This window comes from Oryctolagus cuniculus, chromosome 1 (genome assembly GCF_051225735.1).
Source record: "Oryctolagus cuniculus isolate XC-2025 breed Fujian yellow rabbit chromosome 1, ASM5122573v1, whole genome shotgun sequence".
In the NCBI taxonomy this organism is placed as follows: domain Eukaryota; kingdom Metazoa; phylum Chordata; class Mammalia; order Lagomorpha; family Leporidae; genus Oryctolagus; species Oryctolagus cuniculus.
In genome coordinates, this window is record NC_142867.1 from 234,406,222 (window position 1) to 234,429,297 (window position 23,076).

Consider the following 23,076-nt stretch of genomic DNA (forward strand, 5'->3'; position numbering starts at 1 on the left):
GTCTGTACCCAGCGCAGCTCCTGTCCTGCTCACATCCAGACACCTGCAGCGCGTGCCACCCACCCACCCATGTACAACGACCCCTCCCCGGCCCCGCATCTCCTGCCCCTTCCCTGCCTTCACTATGACAGCTGCCACCTAGCAGACTGTGGTTTGGTTGTCTCTGCACAGACTCTAGAGAGCAGCAATGTTTGCATTTCTTTAGATACGCCTAGAACAGCGCCTGACAGGACTCCTCCGATAACTGCATCCACCTCGCACTGAGTGAACAAGCACAGAAGCAATGGATTTTTTTTTTTTTTTTTTTTTTTGACAGGCAGAGTGGACAGTAAGAGAGAGACAGAGAGAAAGGTCTTCCTTTTGCCATTGGTTCACCCTCCAATGGCCGCTGCGGCCGGCGCACCGTGCCAATCCGAAGCCAGGAGCCAGGTGTTTCTCCTGGTCTCCCATGGGGTGCAGAGCCCAAGCACTTGGGCCATCCTCCACTGCACTCCCTGGCCACAGCAGAGAGCTGGCCTGGAAGAGGGGCAACCGGGACAGAACCAGCGCCCCAACCGGAACTAGAACCTGGGGTTCTGGCGCCGCAGGCAGAGGATTAGCCTATTGAGCCGTGGCGCCAGCCAGCAATGGAATTTTTTTAGCACAGCGTCCCGCTTATGGTAAAGGGAAAATATTCAAAGTTCGTACAGTGAATTGCATCAGAGGCTTCAACCCTCCCTCACCTGTTCTCCCCCACTGTAGTGATGAGAAGAAGCGTGTAACAGATGAAGGCCTGCGTATGTGTGGCAGACTAGAAACCAGGAAGTCCAGCTACACAAACCCCACTGCAAGAATGAGGGGTGGGGATGCGGCTCACGGGTGAAACCATCGCTCAGGGCACTCGCATCCCACACCAGGTGCTGGTCAGAGTCCCAGCCACTCTGCTTCAGGTCCACCCCCTGCTGATGCACCTGCGGGGCGGCAGGTAACGGCCCATATGCTTGAGTCCCTGCCAACCACATGGGAGACCCGAATGCAGCTCTTGGCTCCGGCTTCAGTTTGGCTCAGCCCCGGCTACTGAGGCCATTTGGGGAGTGAACCAGTGGATGGAGGGAAGCTCCAGGGGTTTCCCCCTCTCTCACTCTGTCACTCTGCCTTTCATATAAATGAATCTTTTTTAAAACAGAAAGAGAAAGAGGCAGCTGGGAGGATGATATTTAAGTCTCTTCTGACCGGAAAAATCAGAAGATTCTTTGGCCTTCTGGGACTCCTGAAGACCCGGTTTCCAGACTAAGGATGACTACTGACAACACCCAACCCAAAGAGGGCTGTCAGTCAGGAGCCGGCAACCCCGACCTACAGCCCACTTCCCATCTGTCACCTGTCTGCTGCGCAGGCTGCTGCTTTCATCACTGTCAGTGATTTTACTTTACCCGGTTTAAGTATCTACATAGTAGTCTTGATTTTGCTTCTTAGCCCTGCAAAGCCTAGAACATTCACTACCTGGCCCTTTAAGAAACTTACTGACCTCTGACCTGGGCAAACTCCTCAGTGTGGTGTGAAAGGTCGCCTGAAACAGTCACCAGGGCATTTCTGAGAGTAAGCGCTTCACCTGCGTTCCACGGAAAGTAACTCAGGAGGTAATCAAACAGGAAGTGGCCACCGGCCCTTGCTACTAGCTTAAATCCTGGTGACAACCTCTACGCAGCTGGAAAAGAAGTAGCCAAACACGGCAATGCATTGTACACATGCTCCCAGGGTGAAGCACACGCTGGCGCCAATGGCCAGGGACAGATATTGTTCTAAATCTGGAGATATCTGATGACAGAGCAGGTTTCCTTCCCTTTTCTTGCCCACACCCAAAACAACACCCCACACTTCTCACGAGAAAAAATTCTTTTACACTGATGGCTTCCATTTCCTACATCTCTGTCTCTCTCTTTCGCTTAATAAAAATCCAATTTATGGGAGACTTGAGTTACATGTTAACTGCTCACCAATGGAGCCTGTAATGCACGCAGATCTTTTCATGCCAGGACGGGCACACAGCAATGCTGTACGGTAACATCAGCGTAGCGTCCCGCTTACTGGGGAAGGAGGAAATACTCAAAGCCTCCGAATCTCATCAGGCAACACCACATTCCAACAGATTACTACTGTATCACCGTCACACGTATTATTGTATTACATAATGCACATGATAGGTAATACATAACATACATACAATGTATTGAATGCATATTCTATAACATGCAAATATAAAATACATATCATAAATTGTACTAAATACATCACTATTATGTCATTGTGTAACTGCTATCCTAACATACAGACCCGAAGCCACAGACTAGCTGCAGGACACCAGACAGGCTACCTCACTCTGCCAAGCCTCAATTTCTTCATTAGTAAAATTATGGAGTCATTTTAGGAGATTGTTTACCCTTCCAGCTCAAGATGTCTGTAATTCTAAAAGCATGTTAGGGGCCAGCACTGTGGCGCAGTGCGTAAAGCCACCGCCTGCAGTGCCGGCATCTCATATGGGCGCCGGTTCCAGTCCTGGCTGTTCCTCTTCCGATCCAGCTCTCTGCTGTAGCCTGGGAAAGCAGTAAAAGATGGCCCAAGTCCTTGGCCCCCTGCACCCACATGGGAGACCCAGAAGAAGCTCCTGGCTCCTGGCTTTGGATCGGGACAGTTCCAGCCACTGAGGCCATTTGGGGAGTGAACAATGGATAAAGATTCTCTCTCTCTCTCTCTCTCTCTCTTTCCTCTGTCTCTCTGGACCTCTGCCTCTCAAATAAATAAATAAATTTTTAAAAAACAAAAGCATGTTAAAGAACCTTTTACATTTAAAACTTGCCCTACCCTAAATTTCCTTATGATTACATAAAAAACTGCCTGGAACCTTACTGATGACCAAGCAGACATATGTACAGCGTATTGTATCTTCATCCATTCTGCTCCTTTTTTTTTTTTAATACCCTGAACCTCTACACCTGCTAAGTCAAACTGCCCTCACAACCAGCTGTTTGGTAGCAACCCCTCTATTTTAACAACAAGGGAGCTGATGGCATTGTCACACGCAGGCAAGGCAGCCTTGGATAGCAGCAGCTGGAGGCAGGGCTGGGTCACCAGGCACGCTGCCCACAGCGAGCACGACACTAACCAGGTTAGTAACACTCGGGCTCACACTGCCTCGGTCATGTGAAGACATTGAAGTACTCAACAGTCGCTGCGCCGCGTGAGGCAGAGGACAAAAAGCTGCGATGGCGAATGAGTTCCCTAACATAAAGCCCCACGTCTGGAAGAAACAGCACTCGAAGAAGGTCAGTTGGGCCCAGGGCAGAAGGCTGTGGGAAACAGAATTTCACAGTAAAAACGGATCCTGAGCATTGATCACGGTTTTGAACTTCCCACACCCTTCCCCTGGGCCCCATGCCGTCAGGTAACTCACGGCTCTGGCATTAGCAAGCGTAATTACGCTTTCTAGAACGAGATTCAGCGCTGATGAGCTTGGGACTCACTGGGAAATGCATGCACCATGCATGAAAATGTTAACATGTGCCTCCCTGCTGGAAACATGGCAAGATGCTTAAAGTTATTCCTATATTCCTGGAGCAGGGACTTTACATTGGGAACAGATTCTAAGGAAATCATCCAACGGAATCACAAAGCTATGTTAATGAAGCCTTACCGGCAAACAAGGGAAAAGAATTTCCCCACCCCCAGCAGGTGGAGGACTGCGTGAGTTATGGGACAGTGACAGTGACACGGTGGCATGCCACGGTCATTACAGCAGCTATGACGACCACACAGGAGCATGAAATCCAAGGGAGACAAACAGCACTATCTGCACAAGACCACAACCGCACACAGAACGGGCGCACACAGCAGCAGCTCCGGGGAGAACCAGCGCCACCCAAACGGCTCGCTCCCCGCAGCAGGTCCGTAGGCTTACACACTCGTGTGCGTGTCCTTCTTCTCATTTTGTCAATTTTTCCTTTAACCTGTAACATCGTTTCAACCAAAGTAAAATGTATTTACTCTGCACTTGACCTAAAAATAATACCAAACACTAAGTAGGCACTTACTGAGGCCACCTTCCATGTCCACTTTCCTCGATGCCCATGCCAGCCCGGGATGCTCCCAGCCCGGGAGGGGGGGCGCCAGTCACGGATGAATTCCGAAATGTGTCTGAGGCCAGCCAACCAGAAAGCAAACAAGGGCTCCACCCTGGCCCTGGGCTCCAGAGTTCACACTTTCAACCGCCATGAAACTGTGACAGAAAGTTCCAACGGCACAGTATACAGCGTGGGACGATGGGCTCTCCTGGCGAGTCTGCTACCCAGATAACTAAGAGTAATTCAGTTCTGGTGAGCCTACAGCAAGCATTTTCTCAGAAACCAACGTTACGAAAAGCAGTCCTGCGACCTCCTTAGCTGAACCGACGCTTTCTAACGAGGTCCTGAGATGGAGAGCAGTGACCAGTGCTGATGGTCACGGACTCACAGCCTTCACAGGGACCTTGGCCTATAGGCAGGTGACCCCTTCAACCCAGAGAAGGAAAATGGGTCAAGAATTAGCCAAACTCACACACCTGGCTGGGACTGGGCCAGGGGCAGGCCCACGATCATGCCCATGGACCCTGCAAACACAGGGCTCTTCCTGCCATGCAACGTATGACAACAAGAAGCACCATTAACTCATTCCATGCGTACCGTATGCTAAGGGCTTGTATGACAACAAGAAGCACCATTAACTCATTCCATGCGTACCGTATGCTAAGGGCTAACTGCCCCCTTCCATGAATTATCTCATTTCTCACAACCGTCCTCTGAAGTGAGCACTCCTACTAATCTTCACGATCAGGGACAGGCCTGGTGCATGCGGGATCCACACTCTCACCTGGCCACGGGCATCAGTGTTAACCACCCGGCCCATGGGCATCACCACCTAGCTTGCAGAGGCAAGTCTAAACGCCTTTGCTGGCTGGAATCCAGGCGTTTCCAAAGTTGCCCCGTCAGGGAGGAACCCCTGGCATGTGGAAACGATGCAGATCCTCGGCCCCAGTCCCGCCTCGGCTGCCAATCCCCTGCCAGCGACGCAAACCCCGCAGTCAGGCCTGCTGTGGGCTGAGGCTTTTTATAGTCAGCGCTCCACTGAGGGTGTTAATTTCATTCGCTCACGCCCACACTGTGTACAAACATGCAAATTATTAACATTTCCATTTACCAGGCTGGTATGGCCCCGAGCTGCTGGGATATTTGAAGGAGATAACACTTTAATTTGCAATTACTGCTGCAATTTTTAATTCCCAAGGAAATTTCTCCCCATGTTGTACTCCCAAGATCCAAAATGAACACTGTAAGCAGTCCTTCAAATTATCTCTGAGAAAAGAAGCCAGCCAGCTGCCTTCTGGGAGGACAGAACCGCACGTCTATTTCAGAGAAGCTCAGTTTAGCGCAGAACCTCCGGGCTTCCTCGGGCGTCTGCGAGAGGGAGTCTTTGCAGGGTGCTGGGGCTTCTGCAAAGCCGTCTTTTGCAACGTGAATAATCACCAATAACTTGACTCTGTAGATCAGAATAGCTGCGAGGCAGAGGACGGCGTAGCCACTTCCATTCTCCAAAGCCTCTCTTCTGGACAGAAAAAGGCTACGAAGGAAGATGTCCAGGTCCCACCCCCCCAGGGAACCACCAGCCTCGTAGCCACCACGTACTGCACATCTGCCGCACACCTGGCACCACCAGGCTCTCTGCCCTGGCCCAAGGACACCGTGGGCCAGGAAGCACTCAGGGGCCACAAGTGCCACACACTGCACCAGTGCTGAGGACAAAACAGTGAGCCAGGCAGACGGCATGGAGCTGGTTTACAATCAGATGGGAAACAGATACACTTTTAAAACTGCCCCCTGGATTTGAAAAAAATAAGCAACGAGAGACGCAGTCGCGTGAAGGCCCTGTAGGTGAGGGCGGGGAGCATCTGGGACCACAGAATTCCTTTGTGCAAAGTCACACGGCAAGTCTGAGAGCTAACGAACGCTGGCCGGAACGGGGATCATGGGGTGACACTGCCTTCCCCCACTTCCCACCTTCTCCTCACATTTATCAACCACAGAAAACCCCCATTTTCATAAAAACAATGAAAACATTTTCTTATGTTTTGGGTCCTGAGAGCGATTTCTTCGTAAAAAAGAAACCAGGACAGTAAGCGACAATATGAGGTCGGCCCCCTCGCTGGCTGCACTGCTTAAACGTGGCCCCGAGCTTCTCCAGCGGCACAGACGCCCTTCAGGGTGACAGCCGGGGAGAGGTTCGCGCTTCTCACACTACCGTTCTGCCACTTCCCACAGCGACCTGAGGTCACCTGCAGGGTGTATTCTGTGCCTCGCCTTCCTCAGTGCAGAAGTTGCTTCTCTCAGAGCACCTGCTGGCACGGGGCGACCAGCCAGGCGGGCGTCAGGAGCCACCAGGGCTGTCCCAGCTGCCTGCCGTGGTTCCCCACGCACCTGCCCCTGAGGCGGACCCCGACCCCAGTGCTCGCCTGCAGCCCGCAGCCGTCATTCCTCCACCAAGATTTCACAACCATGTTGAACGTGGACTATGGAAAACACATCGGGTCAGGGCCAGCGGCGTCCCTGGGAATCTTTAAATCCAATTCCAAATATTGTAAATGTTTTCAAAATACAAACAACTTAAAGACAAAAGCAAACAGCTAAACTGCAGAGGACTCCTCCACACCCGGGTTACTGTGGCTCCTGGGTAAGGCGACTCGAATCACAAAACCCAGCTTTCAGTCCTCAGATGACTGATCGGGGCACAAGCAGGGCCCGGGAAGAGGTGGACACCTGCTCTTCAGCCCTCACTGGGGGTCTGAGAGCCCCTCCTGGGCGCAGCAGTCCTGCCACAGCTCTCATCTAAATGACTGAACGCAACGCTACCAAATACAGCCTTTGTTCTGTCTTCTTTGTACACCCAGCAGCCTCCAATGAAAATTTTATCAAGTTTCACATTTTTCTAAGGAGAACAGAGACAATACAAAAGTAATGCATTAGATTACTGCTAAAGAGTGGCACGTCTGAGTTACAGGATCAAAGCCAGTGTTCTTCCAGGTGCCTGGAGCAGCCAGCCACGTGGCAGTAGTGCCTCCAGCAGGGAGCCGCATGCTGCCTGGTGCACACCAGGTCTGCTTAGTGCCCAGGCTCATTCTGAAGGAGAAATGTACCATGGCGTCAGTCAGTAACTGGATCTCTAATACTACTTTAAATACATAAAAATATATTCAGGGGGCCGGTGCTGGGGCGCCGTGAGTTAAATCCCCGGTCTGCAGTGCCGGCATCCCATATGAACACCAGTTCACGTCCCGGCTGCTCCACTTCTGATCCAGCTCTCTGCTGTGGCCTGGGAAAGCAATGGAGGATGCCCAAGTCCCTGGGCTCCTGTACTTGCGTGTGAGACGCGGAAGAAGGCCCTGGCTCCTGGTTTTGGATCAGCCCAGCTCCAGCTGTTGCGGCCATCTGGGGAGTGAACCAGTGGACGGAAGATCGATCTCCCTCTGTCTCTGTCTCTCTCTCTTTCTTGCTCTCTGCCTCTGCCTCTCTGTAACCCTGCCTTTCAAATAAATAAATATGTATATGCATAAACATTCAGGAGAGTGTAGAGAACCTCACACATCCAACACTGGGTTTTAACACTTGTTACACTTAATCCTATTTTGCTTCACTGAGATCCCTGTTTATTTATCTTTATTATTTTGCTGAACCAGTGTAACTCTTCTACACAGTGGCATTCTCCTATAAAGCCCAATGCCATCATCACACATGCAGTCCCCCACGAAAATCTCCTACAGGTTCAGTCACATTTTCCAAACCCTTCCCAGCATCTTTGATAGCTGTCTTGTTCAAACCAGGATCGATCAAGGACAATTAAGGAGTGTCTTTTTCAAAGTTAATGCGTCAGACAGAAGAACAGGGAAAGTCAGAAGGGAGGCACCACAGTCAATTAACACCCCACCTCCTTTTCCATTTTATAAACAAAAAATAAATCCTGCAATTAGACCCTACAGACAACTACTGTCCGTTATCACTGCAAGGCATCTTATTCCTGTTTACTTTTTCTTTTCTCAAACACATATCTACTCATACCGTTGCCAACCGTTTTGTTACAAGTCATAACAATGTTTTTCAGCAGGGAGAGGGAGGACCTGGTGAAACTGTGTACCAGAGGCGCCATCTCCAGTCCCGTGCTTACTAAAGCCCGCCTGCCGCTCAGCAGAGCTGAACTGCTGGGGGCAACGAGGGGTCCTCTGGCCCCGGTGCAGCTCAGCAGTCCCGCTGGTCTCCTCCCCCCGCCTCCTCGGCGCTGCCACCGACACCAGCCCCAAGAGACCAGAGTAGGTGCCCTGAAGTCAGGGTGCCAGGACGGATGAACAGGAGGCTTTGTTTTGTTTTCACAGCAGCACTCTGGACTCTTGGGAAGAGTCTAACAGCAGTTATTAATCATCTGTAAACCAAAAATGTCCCAAGACTCAAATCCCGGATGTCAAAACTTTGACTTGGTATATTTCTTAAAAACCGAAAAAAACTCAGCCCACACACACATGCTGCACCGAACAGAACAGCCGGAGCTGGACCGAATCCTCAGCCAGCACAGCCCGTCCGCTAGGATGTGAACCCGTCGCTCCCTAACTGCTGCCTGCTGACTCTCTTTAAACCGCGCTGGAAGGGGTCTCAGCCCTGGGACGCAGCCACGGCTCCGACAGAGGCTGCCTCTGTGCTTCCCAGACGTGGGACGCAGGGCGGTCTTACCTTGTTTCCAGGGGCACAGAGGGCTCCGTCTGAGGGGCTTCTGCTTCTCAATGGCATTGCCCATCCTAACGCCAGCGGAGTGGAGCCCAGCTGCTTCTGCTGGGTCCCCGGCGTGAAAGGGCACTCATCTCTCGGCCATCCCAAACCACCCAGCGGCGGTCCTGCTGGACTCTCAGGAGGTGGACCAGAGGAACTCCACTCCAAAAGGTCTTAGCCTCCCGCCTTTCAGACTCTCTCAGTCCCAGGGAGGAAACCAGAAGGAAGGTGTGTTACCGCCCTGCCGGCCAGGCCGGTGCTCGTCTATAATAAGCAGCTCTCTCCCCGGCTTCCTCTGACACTTCATTACTCACCGGGCACAGCGGCCTCAGAGAATGGACTGTCTTTCCAGGCACGTTCAGTACCGTTTCCCCCTGGGAGAGCAGGGGGAGCGAGATGATCCAAAAGCTGGAATTCAGAGTGGGCCAATGCTGGGTGTGCCTCAAAAAACGGACTCTTACGTCACACCTTCTATTTAAGGGCGCCACTCTCAGACCAGTGTGCACCACGTGACGATATCATCAATACCGTGACCCCAAGGGGAAACCCAAATAAAACATCGAAATGCAAGTGACTCCGCAGCTTCCATTCTTCCATTCCATTCGGTTTTGCAGTAGGAAGGCGCTACACCACCTAAATCTTGAACGTGGACTTCCTGGTAGAAAACAAGCTCAAGAAACCATTAGGCTCCTTGGCAGAAAGGAAGAAAATGTCAAGGTGGATACACAGATTTATTTCAGTCCCACTGTTAGAGGTCAGAAAAGCTCGCAAGGGCCAGTGCCAGGGCACAGCAGGTAAAGCTGCCGCCTGCACGGCCCGCATCCCATATGGGCACTGGTTCGAGTCCCGGCTGCTCCACTTCCAATCCAGCTCTCTGCTGTGGCCTGGGAAAGCAGTGGAAGATGGCCCAAGTCCTTGGGCCCCTGCACCTGCGTGGGAGACCTAGAGGAAGCTCTTGGCTCCTGGCTTCAGATTGGTGCAGCTCCAGCCACTGAAGCCAATTGGGGTGTGAACCAGCGAATGGAAGACCTTTCTCTCCCTCCCTCTCTCTCTCTCTCTCTCTCTCTCTCTCTCTCTCTCTCTCCCCCCGTCTCCGTCTCCATCTCCGTCTCTGTCTCTCTGCCTCTCCTTCTCTAATGCCCTGTAGCATAATGGGTAAGAATAGGTTCCGGAATCCAAACACATAGGTTCAGATCCTGGCTCTGCCACTTGGCTTTGCCAGTTAAGCACAGTAGTGTCCGTTTCCTCCTGCTAAGCGGACACAATTCTAGCCGCACCTCCTCAGCTATGACGATGACTCCCTAGCTGGCTGCCCGACACTCAGGAAGCCTTTGAGAACCACCCCGTCTCCATCCCTGCACCGTCTTAGACTGTGAGACTACATGAGCAAATACCTGGCTGCAGTCAGATTTGCTCTACAAAGGTGGACAGAGCCAAGCAGAGAACTGGAATAAGATCTGAGGACAGCATTCCCGAAAGGATACCAGAACCAAGAGGCCCGAGTTTAAGAGGCACTCAGCGTTACTACAGCTTCTGGAGCGTGGGCCAGCGTGAAGCAGCCCTGCCTGCTCGGAAGGAGGAGGAATAACCTGGCCAACATGCGCAAAATGAGGGAAGCCAAAGCCACACCTCTGCAAGGGCCAAGCTGCATATTTTGATCTACTAGTAGAGAAATCCTTCTTATAAAGTCAGTGAAATTCCCCCCGTGGCTAAACAGTACGCCTGTTCTCACCTCCGCAGTGATCAGACAGGAAAGAGCAAACGCATGAACCTCAGCTCCCCCCAAATCAAACTGCAACACCACACTGCAGAAACACAAGGGACCAACCCCCAGCACCCCAGGAGCGCACTGAACCCAACAGGTGGTAACCCAGCCAACTCAAACGCAGGGCCTGCCTCTGCCCCAGCCAGAACCTCCCTCCACACTTTTGATAAATTCCAAAGATAGTTCACGTATCTCTCCCACTAAATACCGTCACAGTTTTCTTCAGGCAAGTTTTCAATGCCAGATATGACATGACCTCATTCCTTCCACAAGATATAGAGCTTCCTGCATCTTCAAAACCATGGCAGATCAAAAAGGCTTTGCTCAAGAGCCCGCCTAGACTGCCTCCTTCTACATGAAGTTTTACTTTACACACAATTAGCAAACAACTTATCAACTGCTTTTCCCAGGCGCTGCCCAGCACGGTGGAATACCTGGCATACATGGCTGCCTAATAACCCTCTGTTGAATAACAGGTAGACAGATGAAGGAATCAACATAGGAGAATTCTGCAGCCCACTGCCCCCAGCCCCTAGAATGGGTTACCCCGGGTTTCTAACCCATGAATGGGCTCTCAGAGGGCAGGGCTGACCACTGCCATCCACCTTCCCCTACCCTCGCCCTGCAGCCTCCTGGCCGTGCAGGTGCATCGAGTCCTTCTTTTCCCCACTGTCTGTAAAGTCCTTGACATCAGGAAACCTGCTGGTGGCAGTTTCAGAGTGACAGGTCACAGTTCCTGGGCCTGGGCCCAAGTCGGGCTCCGCCACTTCTCAGCTGGGAGCCAATGCATCCCTAACAGCACTTCCACAAGCAAACACATCTCAAGTTCCAAACACGAATTTACTGACATAGTGAACTTTCAAAATGAACTGGAAATCCTTCAGAGAATGGTGTTGAGATGAGGATGCTGATAAGCTTCCTGGGGGGAAAATCACAGCCCCTAAAGGGACTCCCAACACAGACGCTTGAGGTGGGGGTAGGATAAATGGAACGGCCTTCTCTTAAGAATTGCTCATCCGGCCGGTGCTGTGGCGCAGCGGGTTAACGCCCTGGCATGAAGCGCCAGCATCCCATATGAGCCCAGTTCAAGACCTGGCTGCTGCACTTCCGATCCAGCTCTCTGCTGTGGCCTGGGAAAGCAGTGGAAGATGGCCCAAGTCCTTGGGCCCCTGCACCCACATGGGAGACCCGGAAGAAGCTCCTGGCTCCTGGCTTCAGATTGGCACAGCTCCGGCCATTTGGCAAGTGAACCAGCAGATAGAAGACCTCTCCTTCTCTCTCTCTCTCTCTCTCTCTGCCTGTCTGTAACTTTGCCTTTCAAATAAATAAATATTTTTTAAAAAGTGTTCACAAATGGTCACTCAATAAATAGCTACTGTTGCCGCTTTTACTGTTCTTTCCTATAAACCTCCAAGCTTTGGATACAATACACTGAAGAAACAGTAACTGCTCCCACCCCAGCACTCCCCCCACACCACAGTAAGAGCGGCTGCAGCATTCTGGTAAACAACTCACTCCCTTGCTGGGATTAAAAATCCCACTCACCGACATCTGTTCCATAGGACTAACACTTGGACTGTGGCAAGCGACACAGACCCCTGGTGACACTGTGGCTGCTAACATCTGCAGCATTTCAGGGACAGCCGCCACCATACGCAAGGTGCTGGTGCATGCTGGGAAGCCTCGGTCCGGCTCACTCTGTGCCAGAAGAGTGGAGAAGGAAGGCCGCTCACCCACCCAGCGCCGCGGAGACAGGGGCTGGGCCCGGGCGGGTACCAGGAGCCGGCAAGCAGCTTTGTGCATGGAATTTGGCTGCTAGGAGAAAGCCTGAGGTTGGTCATTTCCCGCCTGGAGAAAAATACAACAATACGAGGAAGCGCCAAGCACTGTGGGAATGTTCCAAGTGGGAGTCCCAGTGCCGTCCAGGACGTCAACAAAGGGACAAGCAGCCTGGAGGTCAGGCCCGGCTGAGCGCCGAGCCACGGACTCTGAGCGCCACTTCTCTGTGTCCCCTGAACGCTGCTTTGAAGTGGCTGCCCGGCCCGGCCCTGGCGGAAACCATCGAAGGCAGAGGCATCTCGTGTGAGGTGTGTCACAGGAAAGGCAGGGATTCTCCGAGGACACACTCGCACACCCGCTGATGGCACTCACCGTGTCCCAGCTGGAGGGGCCCGGCTGCCCCCAGGAGCACCGGTGCGGAGCTTCGGGAGCACGCCTGAGATGCATGGTGGGCGCAGAGCAGCTCAGAGCACGGGAGGCCCATCTTTAGGGTCCCCTCATGTAATTAGGGACGTCCACCGCGTAGAAGGCTAGGAGCATTCTGGGTGGAGGGGCAGCACGTGCAGAGGCCCTGTGTAGCTGGAAGCAGAGGAACGGGGCAGGCAGGTGGGGCTGGATGGGACAGGCCCTTAGAGGCCCAGGCCCTGGGGCCAGTGTCGTGGCGCAGCAGGTCAAGCTGCTGCTTGAGTGCCGGTTCGAGTCCCAGCTATCCTGCTTCTGACCCAGCTCCCTGGTGATGCACCTGGGAAGCAGAGGAAGATGGCCTAAGTACGTGAGCCTCTGCCACCCTCATGGGAGAGCTCGACGGAGGGCCTGGCTCCTGGCTTCGGCCTGGCCCAGCCCTGTCCGCTGCAGCCATTTGGGGAGTGAGCCAGCAGATGGAAGATCCATCTCTCTCTGCCTCTGCCTTTCAAATAAAGAAATAAATATTAGAAAAAAGGGCCAGGCGTTATCTCACTGGCTACTGTGGCTTCCTGAGCTGCTGGCTGAAGCTCTGGGTTTGTTTTGCCACGGCTTTCAACAAAGGTAAGAGATTCTGAAGGCCAAGAAGCACGGAGGCAGTCCAACTCATCCCGACGAAGTGGGGACCTCCAGTCCAGGACACTGCAGGAAGACACTTCCCAGGGAGTCCCAGGGGTCAGGAGCCCACCACCGCGTCCCCGCCCAGTGTTTTTCCACTGTCAGCCAGCCGCCTGCCGTCTGCAGGGGATGTGTCAACAACAACAAACTCCAACCCCACTGACAACTGACACCGGATCCCTAACAAGGCAGCCTTGTCTCCGTACGCGGGCAGGCCCACAAGTGGCGCGCGGCAGAAAGGGTACAGCAGCCCAGTGCACCTCGCCTGGGCTGACCGAGGCTGAGCTGCCGGGGACGGGGCTCACGACTGAACCCTCTGCCGCTCCAAGGCTCTGGACCTCCCAGCGCGCCCACAGCCCACGAGAGCGCACTGAGGAAGCTGCTCACCACAGTTCTTGTCAAAGCTGGGCCTGGGCCGGCAACTGAGTTAGCCCCCAGTACATCAAGGGGAGAAAGCCCACTCCCCCAGTTTTATCAATTCCCCCTGGACTGAGAGAAAGGCATTGGTGTTTTGTTTTGTTTTGACAGGCAGAGTGGACAGTGAGAGAGAGAGAGAGAGAGAGAGAGAAAGGTCTTCCTTTACCGTTGGTTCACCCCCAGTGGCCGCTGCGGCCGGCGCACTACGCTGATCTGAAGCCAGGAGCCAGGTGCTTCCTCCTGGTCTCCCATGGGGTGCAGGGCCCAAGCACTTGGGCCATCCTCCACTGCACTCCCGGGCCACAGCAGAGAGCTGGCCTGGAAGAGGAGCAACCGGGACAGAATCCAGTGCCCCGACCAGGACTAGAACCCGGGGTGCCGGCGCCGCAAGGCGGAGGATTAGCCTAGTGAGCCGCGGCGCCAGCCAAGGCACTGGTTTTAAAGAGTGACCAGAAAATGGGCAGGACGCTGTGGCACAGTGGGTTACACCTCCACCTGCAACACTGGCATCCCACATGGCCACTGGTTTGGGACCCGGCTGTTCCACTTCCAATCCAGCTCCCTGCTCCTGGGAAAGCAGCAGGAGATGACCCAAGTGCTTGGGCCCCTACACTTGCGTGGGAGACCTAGAAGAAGCTCCTGGCTCCTGGCTTCGGGTAAGCCAGGCTCTGGGCATTGAGGACATTTGGGGAGTGAACCAGTGGATGGAAGACCTCTCTCTCTCAATCTCTCACTCTCTGCCTCTCTATAACTCTGCCTTTCAAATAAATAAAAATCTTCAAAAAAAGAAAAAAAGAGATGAGGCTGGGAGTGAGCTAAGGGCCGGGGGTACAGGTGCCACCGGCCGAGGTAAGGACTGTGCATTTTATTCGTGTGTGGCGGAGGCCACTGGGCAGCTCTGGGCAGGACTGACCTGATGGGGTTTACACTCCGGCTGCTGAACGAATGCCCGTTAGCGAGGCAAGAACCGCAGCCAAGACGACAGGGTAACCTTGACAGTTCAGGGAGAGAAGGCAGCGGCTTCCGCGGGGCAGGTGGGGTTTACTCGAAGTACACCTGAGAGGACTTAGAGAGCGGTCAGGGATGACCCCAGACCAACACTGCGTCAAAAACGGCGCTTTCCTGCAGCGGGGGCCGCGGCGGGCAAGGGAGAGCCCAGAGCTCTGCTCCAGGGACACGAAGTCTGAGAGCTTGGAAGGCACCACTCAGGCCTGAACACGCGTGCATGCACCCGTCACGCTGATCACGGCCTCCACGTGGAGGGCAGCACGAGGCGGGGTCTTTGGCAGGGGAGGAGGTCACGAAGGTGAGGGATTCGTGCCCTTGTCACGTGCGGACCCAGCAGGAAGGTGCCACCTTAACCAGGCAGGATGCCTTCACCGGACAGTGCCGGCTGCCAGGACGGCGAGAAGTCAGCACTCACTGTTTAGGAGCCACTTGGTCCACGGTGTCTTGTTAAGAAGCCCGAGGAGACCGAGGTGTCAAGCGGACACTGATGGGTAAGTCTGTGCTTCAGGGGAGACTCAGACCCGGCAAACGCACGCTGGGAATGACCGGCGTTTAGACAGCTTAGAGCCAGGGGGCCAGGCTGCCCAGAGACTGGAGTTCTCGGCCCTGGGAACGCTCCACGTGGAAAGGGTGGGCCCGGAGGCAGGCCTCCTTCCACACGGCATTCACACACAGGGAAACACAAACACAAGCGTGTGGACGCCGCACTTTCACACGAGCAGACTGCGTGGCCTTAAACACAATGTGAATTTCAGACTTTCACCTTCAAGTCCCGGAAGATTAATTTTTGAATGTCTCCCTTATCATGATGACGAACGCGTCATCCTATTTAATTAGCTAACATCTCAAGGTCCCACATGCATATAGGAGATTCATCGAAGCTTCTTTATAACTGCCCCCCTGACCATCTTTTATCTTATCAGAGATAACCATATCACTGCTGATTTTTCCTGATACTTTGACCCCCACCCCACCCCCCCCCCCAAAAAAAAGAAAACACGCACCAGCAGCAGAAGTGTCAACGTGGCCTCTTTCTTGTTGTTCATTCGTGTTTATGCTATTAGAATAGATTTTAGGCCGCAATGTGTTTTCTGGAATACTTTCAGGCTACTTCCCCGTTTCCTAAGGGTTTATTCAGTACTGGCGGTGGCTTCCACCCAGTCTCCCACATGCCAGTTGGACAAGTCACAGAAACCCTCCAGGCTCCCCGGTCTCTCATCTGTAAAATGGTGTCACCATGGCCTTCTTCAGTGCTGCTGGGGAGAGGAAATCTAAGTAGCACTGCTTCTTGCATGAGTACATGGAAGTTTTTTGTTGTGTTATTTTATTTATTTGAAAAGCAGAGGGGCCGGCGCTGTGGCTCAGCGGGTTAAAGCTCTGGTCTGCAGCTCCGGCATCCCATATGGGCGCTGGTTCAAGTCCCGGTTGCTCCACTTCCAATCCAGCTCTCTGCTGTGGCCTGGGAAAGCAGTAGAAGATGGCCCAAGTCCTTGGGCCCCCGCACCTGGCTGGAAGACCCGGAAGAAGCTCCAGGCTCCTGGCTTTGGATCGGCCCTGCTCCAACCACTGCAGCCATTTTGGGAGTGAACCAGCAGATGGAAGACCTCTCTTTCTCTCTGCCTCTGCCTCTCTGTAATTCTGCCTTTCAAATAAATAAATAAATCTTAAAAAAAAAAAAAAAAAAAGGCAAAACAGAGTAACAGAGAGGAAGGGAAAGACAGAACAGGGAGATCTCCCGCCTGCTGGTTCACTTTCCAGATGGCTGCAGCTGCCGGGTACGGACCAGGCCAAAGCCCGGAGCCAGGAGCTGCATCTGGGTCTCCCACATCCAGGGCAGGGAGCAAGCACTTGGGCCATCTCCTACTACTTTTCCAAGTGTATTAGCAGGGAGCTGGGTCAGAAGTGGAGCCACTGGGACCTGAACTGGTGTTCCAATATGGGATGCGTTGTGGGAGATGGCTTAACCTGCAGCGCCATATGCCAGCCCAACTGTTTCTTTTTAAAATGTTTAAATTTATTGTATTTATTTGAGGAAGAGAGAAAAGGACAGAGACGGAGACCAAGCTCCCCTCTGCCTGCACCAGCTGGGACTGGGCAGGCTGGAGCCAGGCTCCATGAACTCCCTGCAAACTCCCGCATGGGTGGCAGGAACCCAGTTATGTATCCACCAGCACCGTCTACCAGGGTGCATGAGCGGAAGTTGGACCTGGCAGCACAGCCGGGGCCCGGACGCCGCACGAGGAAATGGGAAGTCGACGTCTGCAGCAGCATCCAACGGCTAGGCCAGATCCCTGCCTGTGACTGCTCCCGAGATCCGACTCTCCTAGATCTGTTGCTCTCACAACCTGAGTGACCGGCACACGTGACGCAGGAGATGCCACGGAGAAAGTGGAATCAAACCAGATGCCACTGGCCCTCCCCGTGGATGCCACGGGCTTGGACCTGCGTTGGAACAGGGGGACCTATTTCTGAAATATTCTCCCACTGCGAAACTGGACTCTCTCCAACACAAACCAGTGGAACTCAACGGTTGTAAGCGATCACTCCTCGGTGTTTTCCAACCCAAACTGGGACTCTTCGGAGAGGGGGAGGGAGGGATGCTACCAGGAATGACGCCAGGACAGCAGGCCCAAGCCGGGAAGTGCGGCCTTCACCCCACCTGCTGGACACCACACGAGCAGAGTGAGCCTGGAAGTAACTTTCCTCGGGTCCAGACACCTGGCTGTGAGCACAAGTCCTCAATGCAAGGCTTCAAGGGCTGCGTCTTGCTTGGAGGGAGAGCCTGGATCCAGGGGCGGCGGTGAGCTCTGGGGGGGCAGGAGCCCTGACTTCAGCGTCCCAGACATCTGCCGTCTGCTGCCTGCCTGCCTGCTGCCATGGACTGTGTCGGGCAGGCCTCCTGTGGTGCTCCGGGATCTGAGATCGTGATGGGCTTCCAATCGCGTCCATCAGGGTGGCCCCGCCCAGCACTACTACAGGGCCTAGTGACATCACGGCACAGCCGTTTCAGTTCGTGTAAGTTCACTGTGTGATGCTGGCACAATAACAAAATCACCCAACAAGGCATTTTCTTAGCGACTTGACGGCTGTATACTTTCTCAGTTAAACTTCTGAAACAAAGGTGTGTTGTTTCATAATCCACCCTGCTAATGTGTTCTCCTTTTTATTTCTTGAGAAATGTAAGTAAATCAATAATAAGCATTACTTGTGTTGATGTCTTAGTATAAAAAAACAAAACCCACAATAATTGGTTATCACTCGTTCAATAGGGACAGGTTACTGATACTTGTGGGACCAGAGACACTACTGTGGCAATCTCCCACAGAGACACCGTTCAAGAAAATCCCCAGAGGAAACCTTGCCCAATTCCGCTGGATCTGCCCCTCCTCCAAGCCAGCAATACTCTCTCAAGAATGCGGCCGATAGCCTGGGGTCTGCGCTGTCAAGTCAGACAGTAGGTGCCGATGATGGGACGGTGGCCCAGGCTACGTCCTTGGGTGGGAGCCGGAGAGCGGTTTGACAGCCGGCATGTACTGGGCACTGACCCTCTGCCGGGCTACCACACCCCCCAGGGGCCAGGTTCAACAGGACCTTCAGACCCCGGGGATGTTCATCGGCCACTCTTGGCTCCGATGGACAGAATACGGGAGCTGCCGCGTGCCAGAGGGCAGCCCTGGGTGGCTCCTTGGTGAGGTCCTTGAAGGAGCCACCATGCTGAAAAGCGCAGGTCTGTGGCAATGAGATCTGGGATCCATCTCGGCTTAGGAGCTTCCTGTCCCAATAGGCCGATCAACAATCACATCTGATTACAGGGCCGCTGGACCCCAGGAGGCCGCGGGACGATGTCCTGCCAGCATTTCTAGCTCCTCTGGAGGTCACTTTTACCTTAGCATATCACCTAGTAAAACACAGTGCTCACACGCCAGCTCGTTAACGTTTTAATATTTCTCATCCTATTGCAATATTTAAATAATATGGTTATAGAAGTAAATACAAGCATCTGGTATCAGAAAATTTTTTAATTGTGGCCAAATGCACATAACACAACACTTACCACCTCGGTCGTCTCTAAGCGCAGCTCAGTGGTAACAGCTACACACACCACGTGCTGCCATCACCGCCGTGCACATCCAAAACTTTCTCACCTTGCCAAGCCGGAGCGCTGACCCATTAGGCGGTAACCCCCGCCCCCCGGCCCCCGGCCCGCCCCTTCCTACCTCCTGCCTCTCTGATTCGGACAACTCTGAGAGCTCACAGGGAGAATCCGCAGACTGCCTGTGACAGCTTCTTCACTGAGCATAACGTCCCCAGAGCTCACCCACCCTGCGGCAGGCGGCAGAGTTTCTCCTCCCTTTTTAAGGCTGAATAATATGCACGGTTTTCGGCTGTGCTGGCTCCCGCACAGCCCCTGACCAAGAGCTGCCCAGGACTGCCCTCCGTTTCCTCCTCGTCCATCGGCGTACCGTCAGGTTCCACCTACGGCTGTCGCGATGCTGCTGCTGCCAGTGTAGGGCAGATACGCTCCGGGACGTTGCTTTCACTTCTTTTCAGCAGACACTCAGAAATGGAACTGCCAGGTCAAGTGGTAATATTAGTTTTCTTTTTAAATACTTATTTATTTATTTGAAAGGCAGAGTTACAGAGAGGTGGGGGGGGGGCAGAGAGAGAGAGAGAGAGGTCTTCTATCAGCTGGTTCACCCCCTAGATGTCCTCAACACCCAGAGCCCGGCTTATCTGAAGCCAGGAGCTTCTTCCGGGTCTCTCACACGGTGCAGGGGTCCAGGGACTTGGGCCATCTTCCACTGCTTTCCCTGGCCATAGCAGAGAGCTGGATCGGAAGTAGAGCAGCCAGGACTTGAACCGGTGCCCATATAGGATGCCGGCACTGCAGGTGGTGGCTTTACCCACTATGCCACAGCACCGGCCCCAATATTAGTTTTAATTTTCATGCGTGGCACTGGCGTGCACTTGCACAGTGGCCGCACCGTTTTACACTCCCCCAGGACTGAGCGCACACGGCTTCCTGCACAACCCTTGTCAGCTGCAGTGTTTGGAAGCACTGGGTCTCGTGGGCAGAGGTGGTGTCTCCTGTGTGTCTGACGTGTGCTGCCCTGGTGACTAGTGGCTGAGCGTATTTCCATGTAGCTACTGGCCTTCTAGCTTCTTTCGAGAAATGTCTGTCCAAGTCCTTTGCCCATCTTTACAAATTGGGTTTTGCTGGGGTTGGCGCTGTGGCATAGCCAGTTAAGCTGTTGCCTACAATGCTGGCATTCCACATGGGCGCCAACTCGAGCCCTGGCTGCTCCACTTAGGATCCAGCTCCCTGCTAATGTGCCTGGGAAACGCAGCAGCAGGTGACTCAAGTGTGTGGGCCCCTGCGACACTCGTGAGAGAAGCGCCTGTCTCCTGGCTTAGGCCTGGCCCAACCTCAGCCATTGCAGCTACTTAGGGAGTGAACCAGCGGATGGAAAATCCTCTCTCCAATTCTGACTTTCAAATAAATAAGTATTTGAAAAAGAAGAATTGGGTTTTGCTGTTTTGTTTCGTTGTTGTTTGCTGTTGCTATTGTACCCTGTTTCCAGGAACCAGCCCTGGTTAACTAAGGTCAAGTTCTCATATAAACAGTCACCACGGCTGTACTAAAATACTACTCGGCCATGAAAAGGAACAGGCTCTGATAAAAACAACAGCTTATGACTCTCAAAGGTTGCCTGAAGAGATAAAGCAGCCGATCAGCATTCGCTATGCAGACACAGTTACATCTTCACGATGTTGCAGAAACGGCAGGCCCCCACACCCACAGGCGGAAACAGAGCCATGGCCGTCACGGCTCGGCACAGGGAAGCCAACGGAGGAGTCGTTCTGTGCTTACACAGATGGAGACGTTAACACTCACAGAACTTGACAGGACACACAGCCCCAAAGCCATCCGACTGGATGTAACCTAACAGGACCCTGGCCATCACAGGTCCACTGCAGCTGGCAGAATCCGCCTTCTTCCTGGGGACAGCAGGCCCTGGGCCAACCTCATGTCGACAAAGCGCAGGGACCACTGCTCCAGGCCTAGGGCCTCAACTCACAGGGCACCCGGAGGCCCCGGGAGGGGCTGTGGCTGGCCCCAGAGGACACAGTTGGTCTGTGGCAGGGCCAGGCCCACTCCTTCTATGTCGCTGCACGGTTCCACACGTTCCTGGTGACAGCGACCCGTGCTCCCCGCCATGCCCCCGGCAACGTGGGACTAAATGAGTCCAGGCCCCCTAGCCCGAGTCCTGTCTTGTCGAACAAAGAACTCCATCTAGACCGTGCACACTCAGGGTAGCTAACACACAGAGAAGCCTGCTTCTGAGCTGCGCCTGCGGCTTCGTGAGGAGCCCAGAGGAGTCTCCCTTCTCAGGGCTCCCGAGGCAGAAGCACGAATCTGTGGTTATGCTAATGAGGCCCCAGGACCCTGCGGGGAAGGAGAGCACCCAGGGCTGCTGGGCTCTGGCGTCTGCAAACAGCACCCACCCGGCTTCGTGCTAGCAGCACGCAAACCTGCAAGGAGACTGCACGCACCCACCGTCTCCTGGCAGAAGGGCCCAGGAGAGCCATGCGAAGGAAGGCTGTGGACAGCGCCAGGCAGTTCTGGGCTTAACCTGTCCACCAACGGTAACCGGTGGCGGCAGACAGAAAGGGTGGGGGGTCACCCTGCTGGTGGCCCCAACACAACTTCTGCTACTTGTCCCTAAGTGCCCTGAATGGCTTACAGTGCTTTTTGTTAACATTTGTTTCTTTATATTTATTTGGAAAGGCAGAGTTACAGAGAAAGAAAGAAACACACACACACACACACACACACACACACACACACACACACGGGGGGGGGGGGGTCTTTCGTCTATTGGTTCACCTCCCATATGCCCAGCCAGTGCTGGGTCCTCAGGTTCCATTCCAGTCTCCCACTTGGGCGGCAGGGACCCAGGCATTTGCACCACCCCCTGCTGTCTCTCAGGATGCATGCTGGGTAGGAAGCAGGGTAGCCGGGACACACACCGTCACTGTGACACGGGATGTAGTGTCCCAAGTGGGGGCCCAGAGCCACAGTGCCTGCCCCCGCTGTAGGATCAGAACAAAGTGATGCTCATTGCAATCATTTCACCGCCAGAGCCAGAGATGGCGCGTTACCCCCGAGACACCCCCATGGGGAGAAACTTTCCAGAAAGCAGTGTCTCTGGGACAGAGTAAAATCACACTCCCTGCTGTGGCTACGACACACTCCACACACCTGAGCTCAGGCACAATTCTACACAGGAAATAATAAAATCAGGACTTTCCTTGGCCCACCTGCTGAAATCAAACGGCACCTGCTCCTCCTATAAATGACTTCTTCACAGGTTTATGACTTAATTATAAAACTAAAAATTCCTGGCCGGTGCCGCGGCTCACTAGGCTAATCCTCCGTCTAGCAGCGCCAGCACACCGGGTTCTAGTCCCGGTCGGGGCGCTGGATTCTGTCCCGGTTGCCCCTCTTCCAGGCCAGCCCTCTGCTGTGGCCAGGAAGGCAGTGGAGGATGGCCCAGGTGCTTGGGCCCTGCACCCCATGGGAGACCAGGAGAAGCACCTGGCTCCTGCCATCGGATCAGCGCGGTGCGCCGGCCGCAGCGCGCCAGCCGCGGCGGCCATTGGAGGGTGAACCAACGGCAAAGGAAGACCTTTCTCTCTGTCTCTCTCTCTCACTGTCCACTCTGCCTGTTAAAAAAAAAATTAAAAAATAATAAAAAAATTAAAAATTCCCTGTCATTCAGCATTCTCAAATGATGCAGAAACAAGACTCTGAAAGGAAATCCCTCAACAGTCAGAGACCGCCCTTTCTTCCGTGCGTGCTGGGGTCTAAATTTTCTGGCCACATAACCACAACTTTAAAAAAAAAAAAATGGGGGCCGGCATTGTGCTGTAGCAGGCAAAGCCGCAGCCTGCTGCACCAGCATCCCACATGGGTGCCGGTTCAAGTCCTGGCTGCTCCTCTTCCGATCCAGCTCTCTGCTGTGGCCTGGGAAAGCAGCAGAAGATGGTCCAAGTCCTTGGGTCCCTGCACCTGCCTGGGAGACCCAGAAGAAGCTCCTGGCTCCTGACATCAGATCGGCTCAGCTCCAGCCATTGCAACCATCTGGGGAGTGAACCAGTGAATGGAAAACCTTTTTCTCTCTCTTTCTCTAACTCTGTCTTTGAAAT

At 53.7% G+C, this 23,076-nt stretch overlaps 1 protein-coding gene across 12 annotated transcripts in view; it reads right to left on the bottom strand.

Annotated features, from left to right (window-relative positions):
- The window catches only part of RAPGEF1 (Rap guanine nucleotide exchange factor 1), a 137,779-nt gene that overhangs the window by 104,395 nt on the left and 10,308 nt on the right, over nucleotides 1-23,076 (bottom strand). For 5 of the 12 annotated variants that reach the window (XM_089321858.1, XM_089321823.1, XM_089321831.1 and 2 more), the window contains exon 1: nucleotides 8,781-9,233. The exons of 6 other annotated variants lie outside the window; for them this stretch is intronic. In XM_089321858.1, coding sequence (XP_089177984.1) covers nucleotides 8,781-8,844 — 64 coding nt within the window. In that variant the 5' untranslated portion in view covers nucleotides 8,845-9,233. Of the gene's footprint in view, nucleotides 1-8,780; nucleotides 9,234-12,126; nucleotides 12,280-23,076 lie in introns of those variants that run through there. One more of the 12 variants, XM_089321828.1, reaches the window with a different exon arrangement.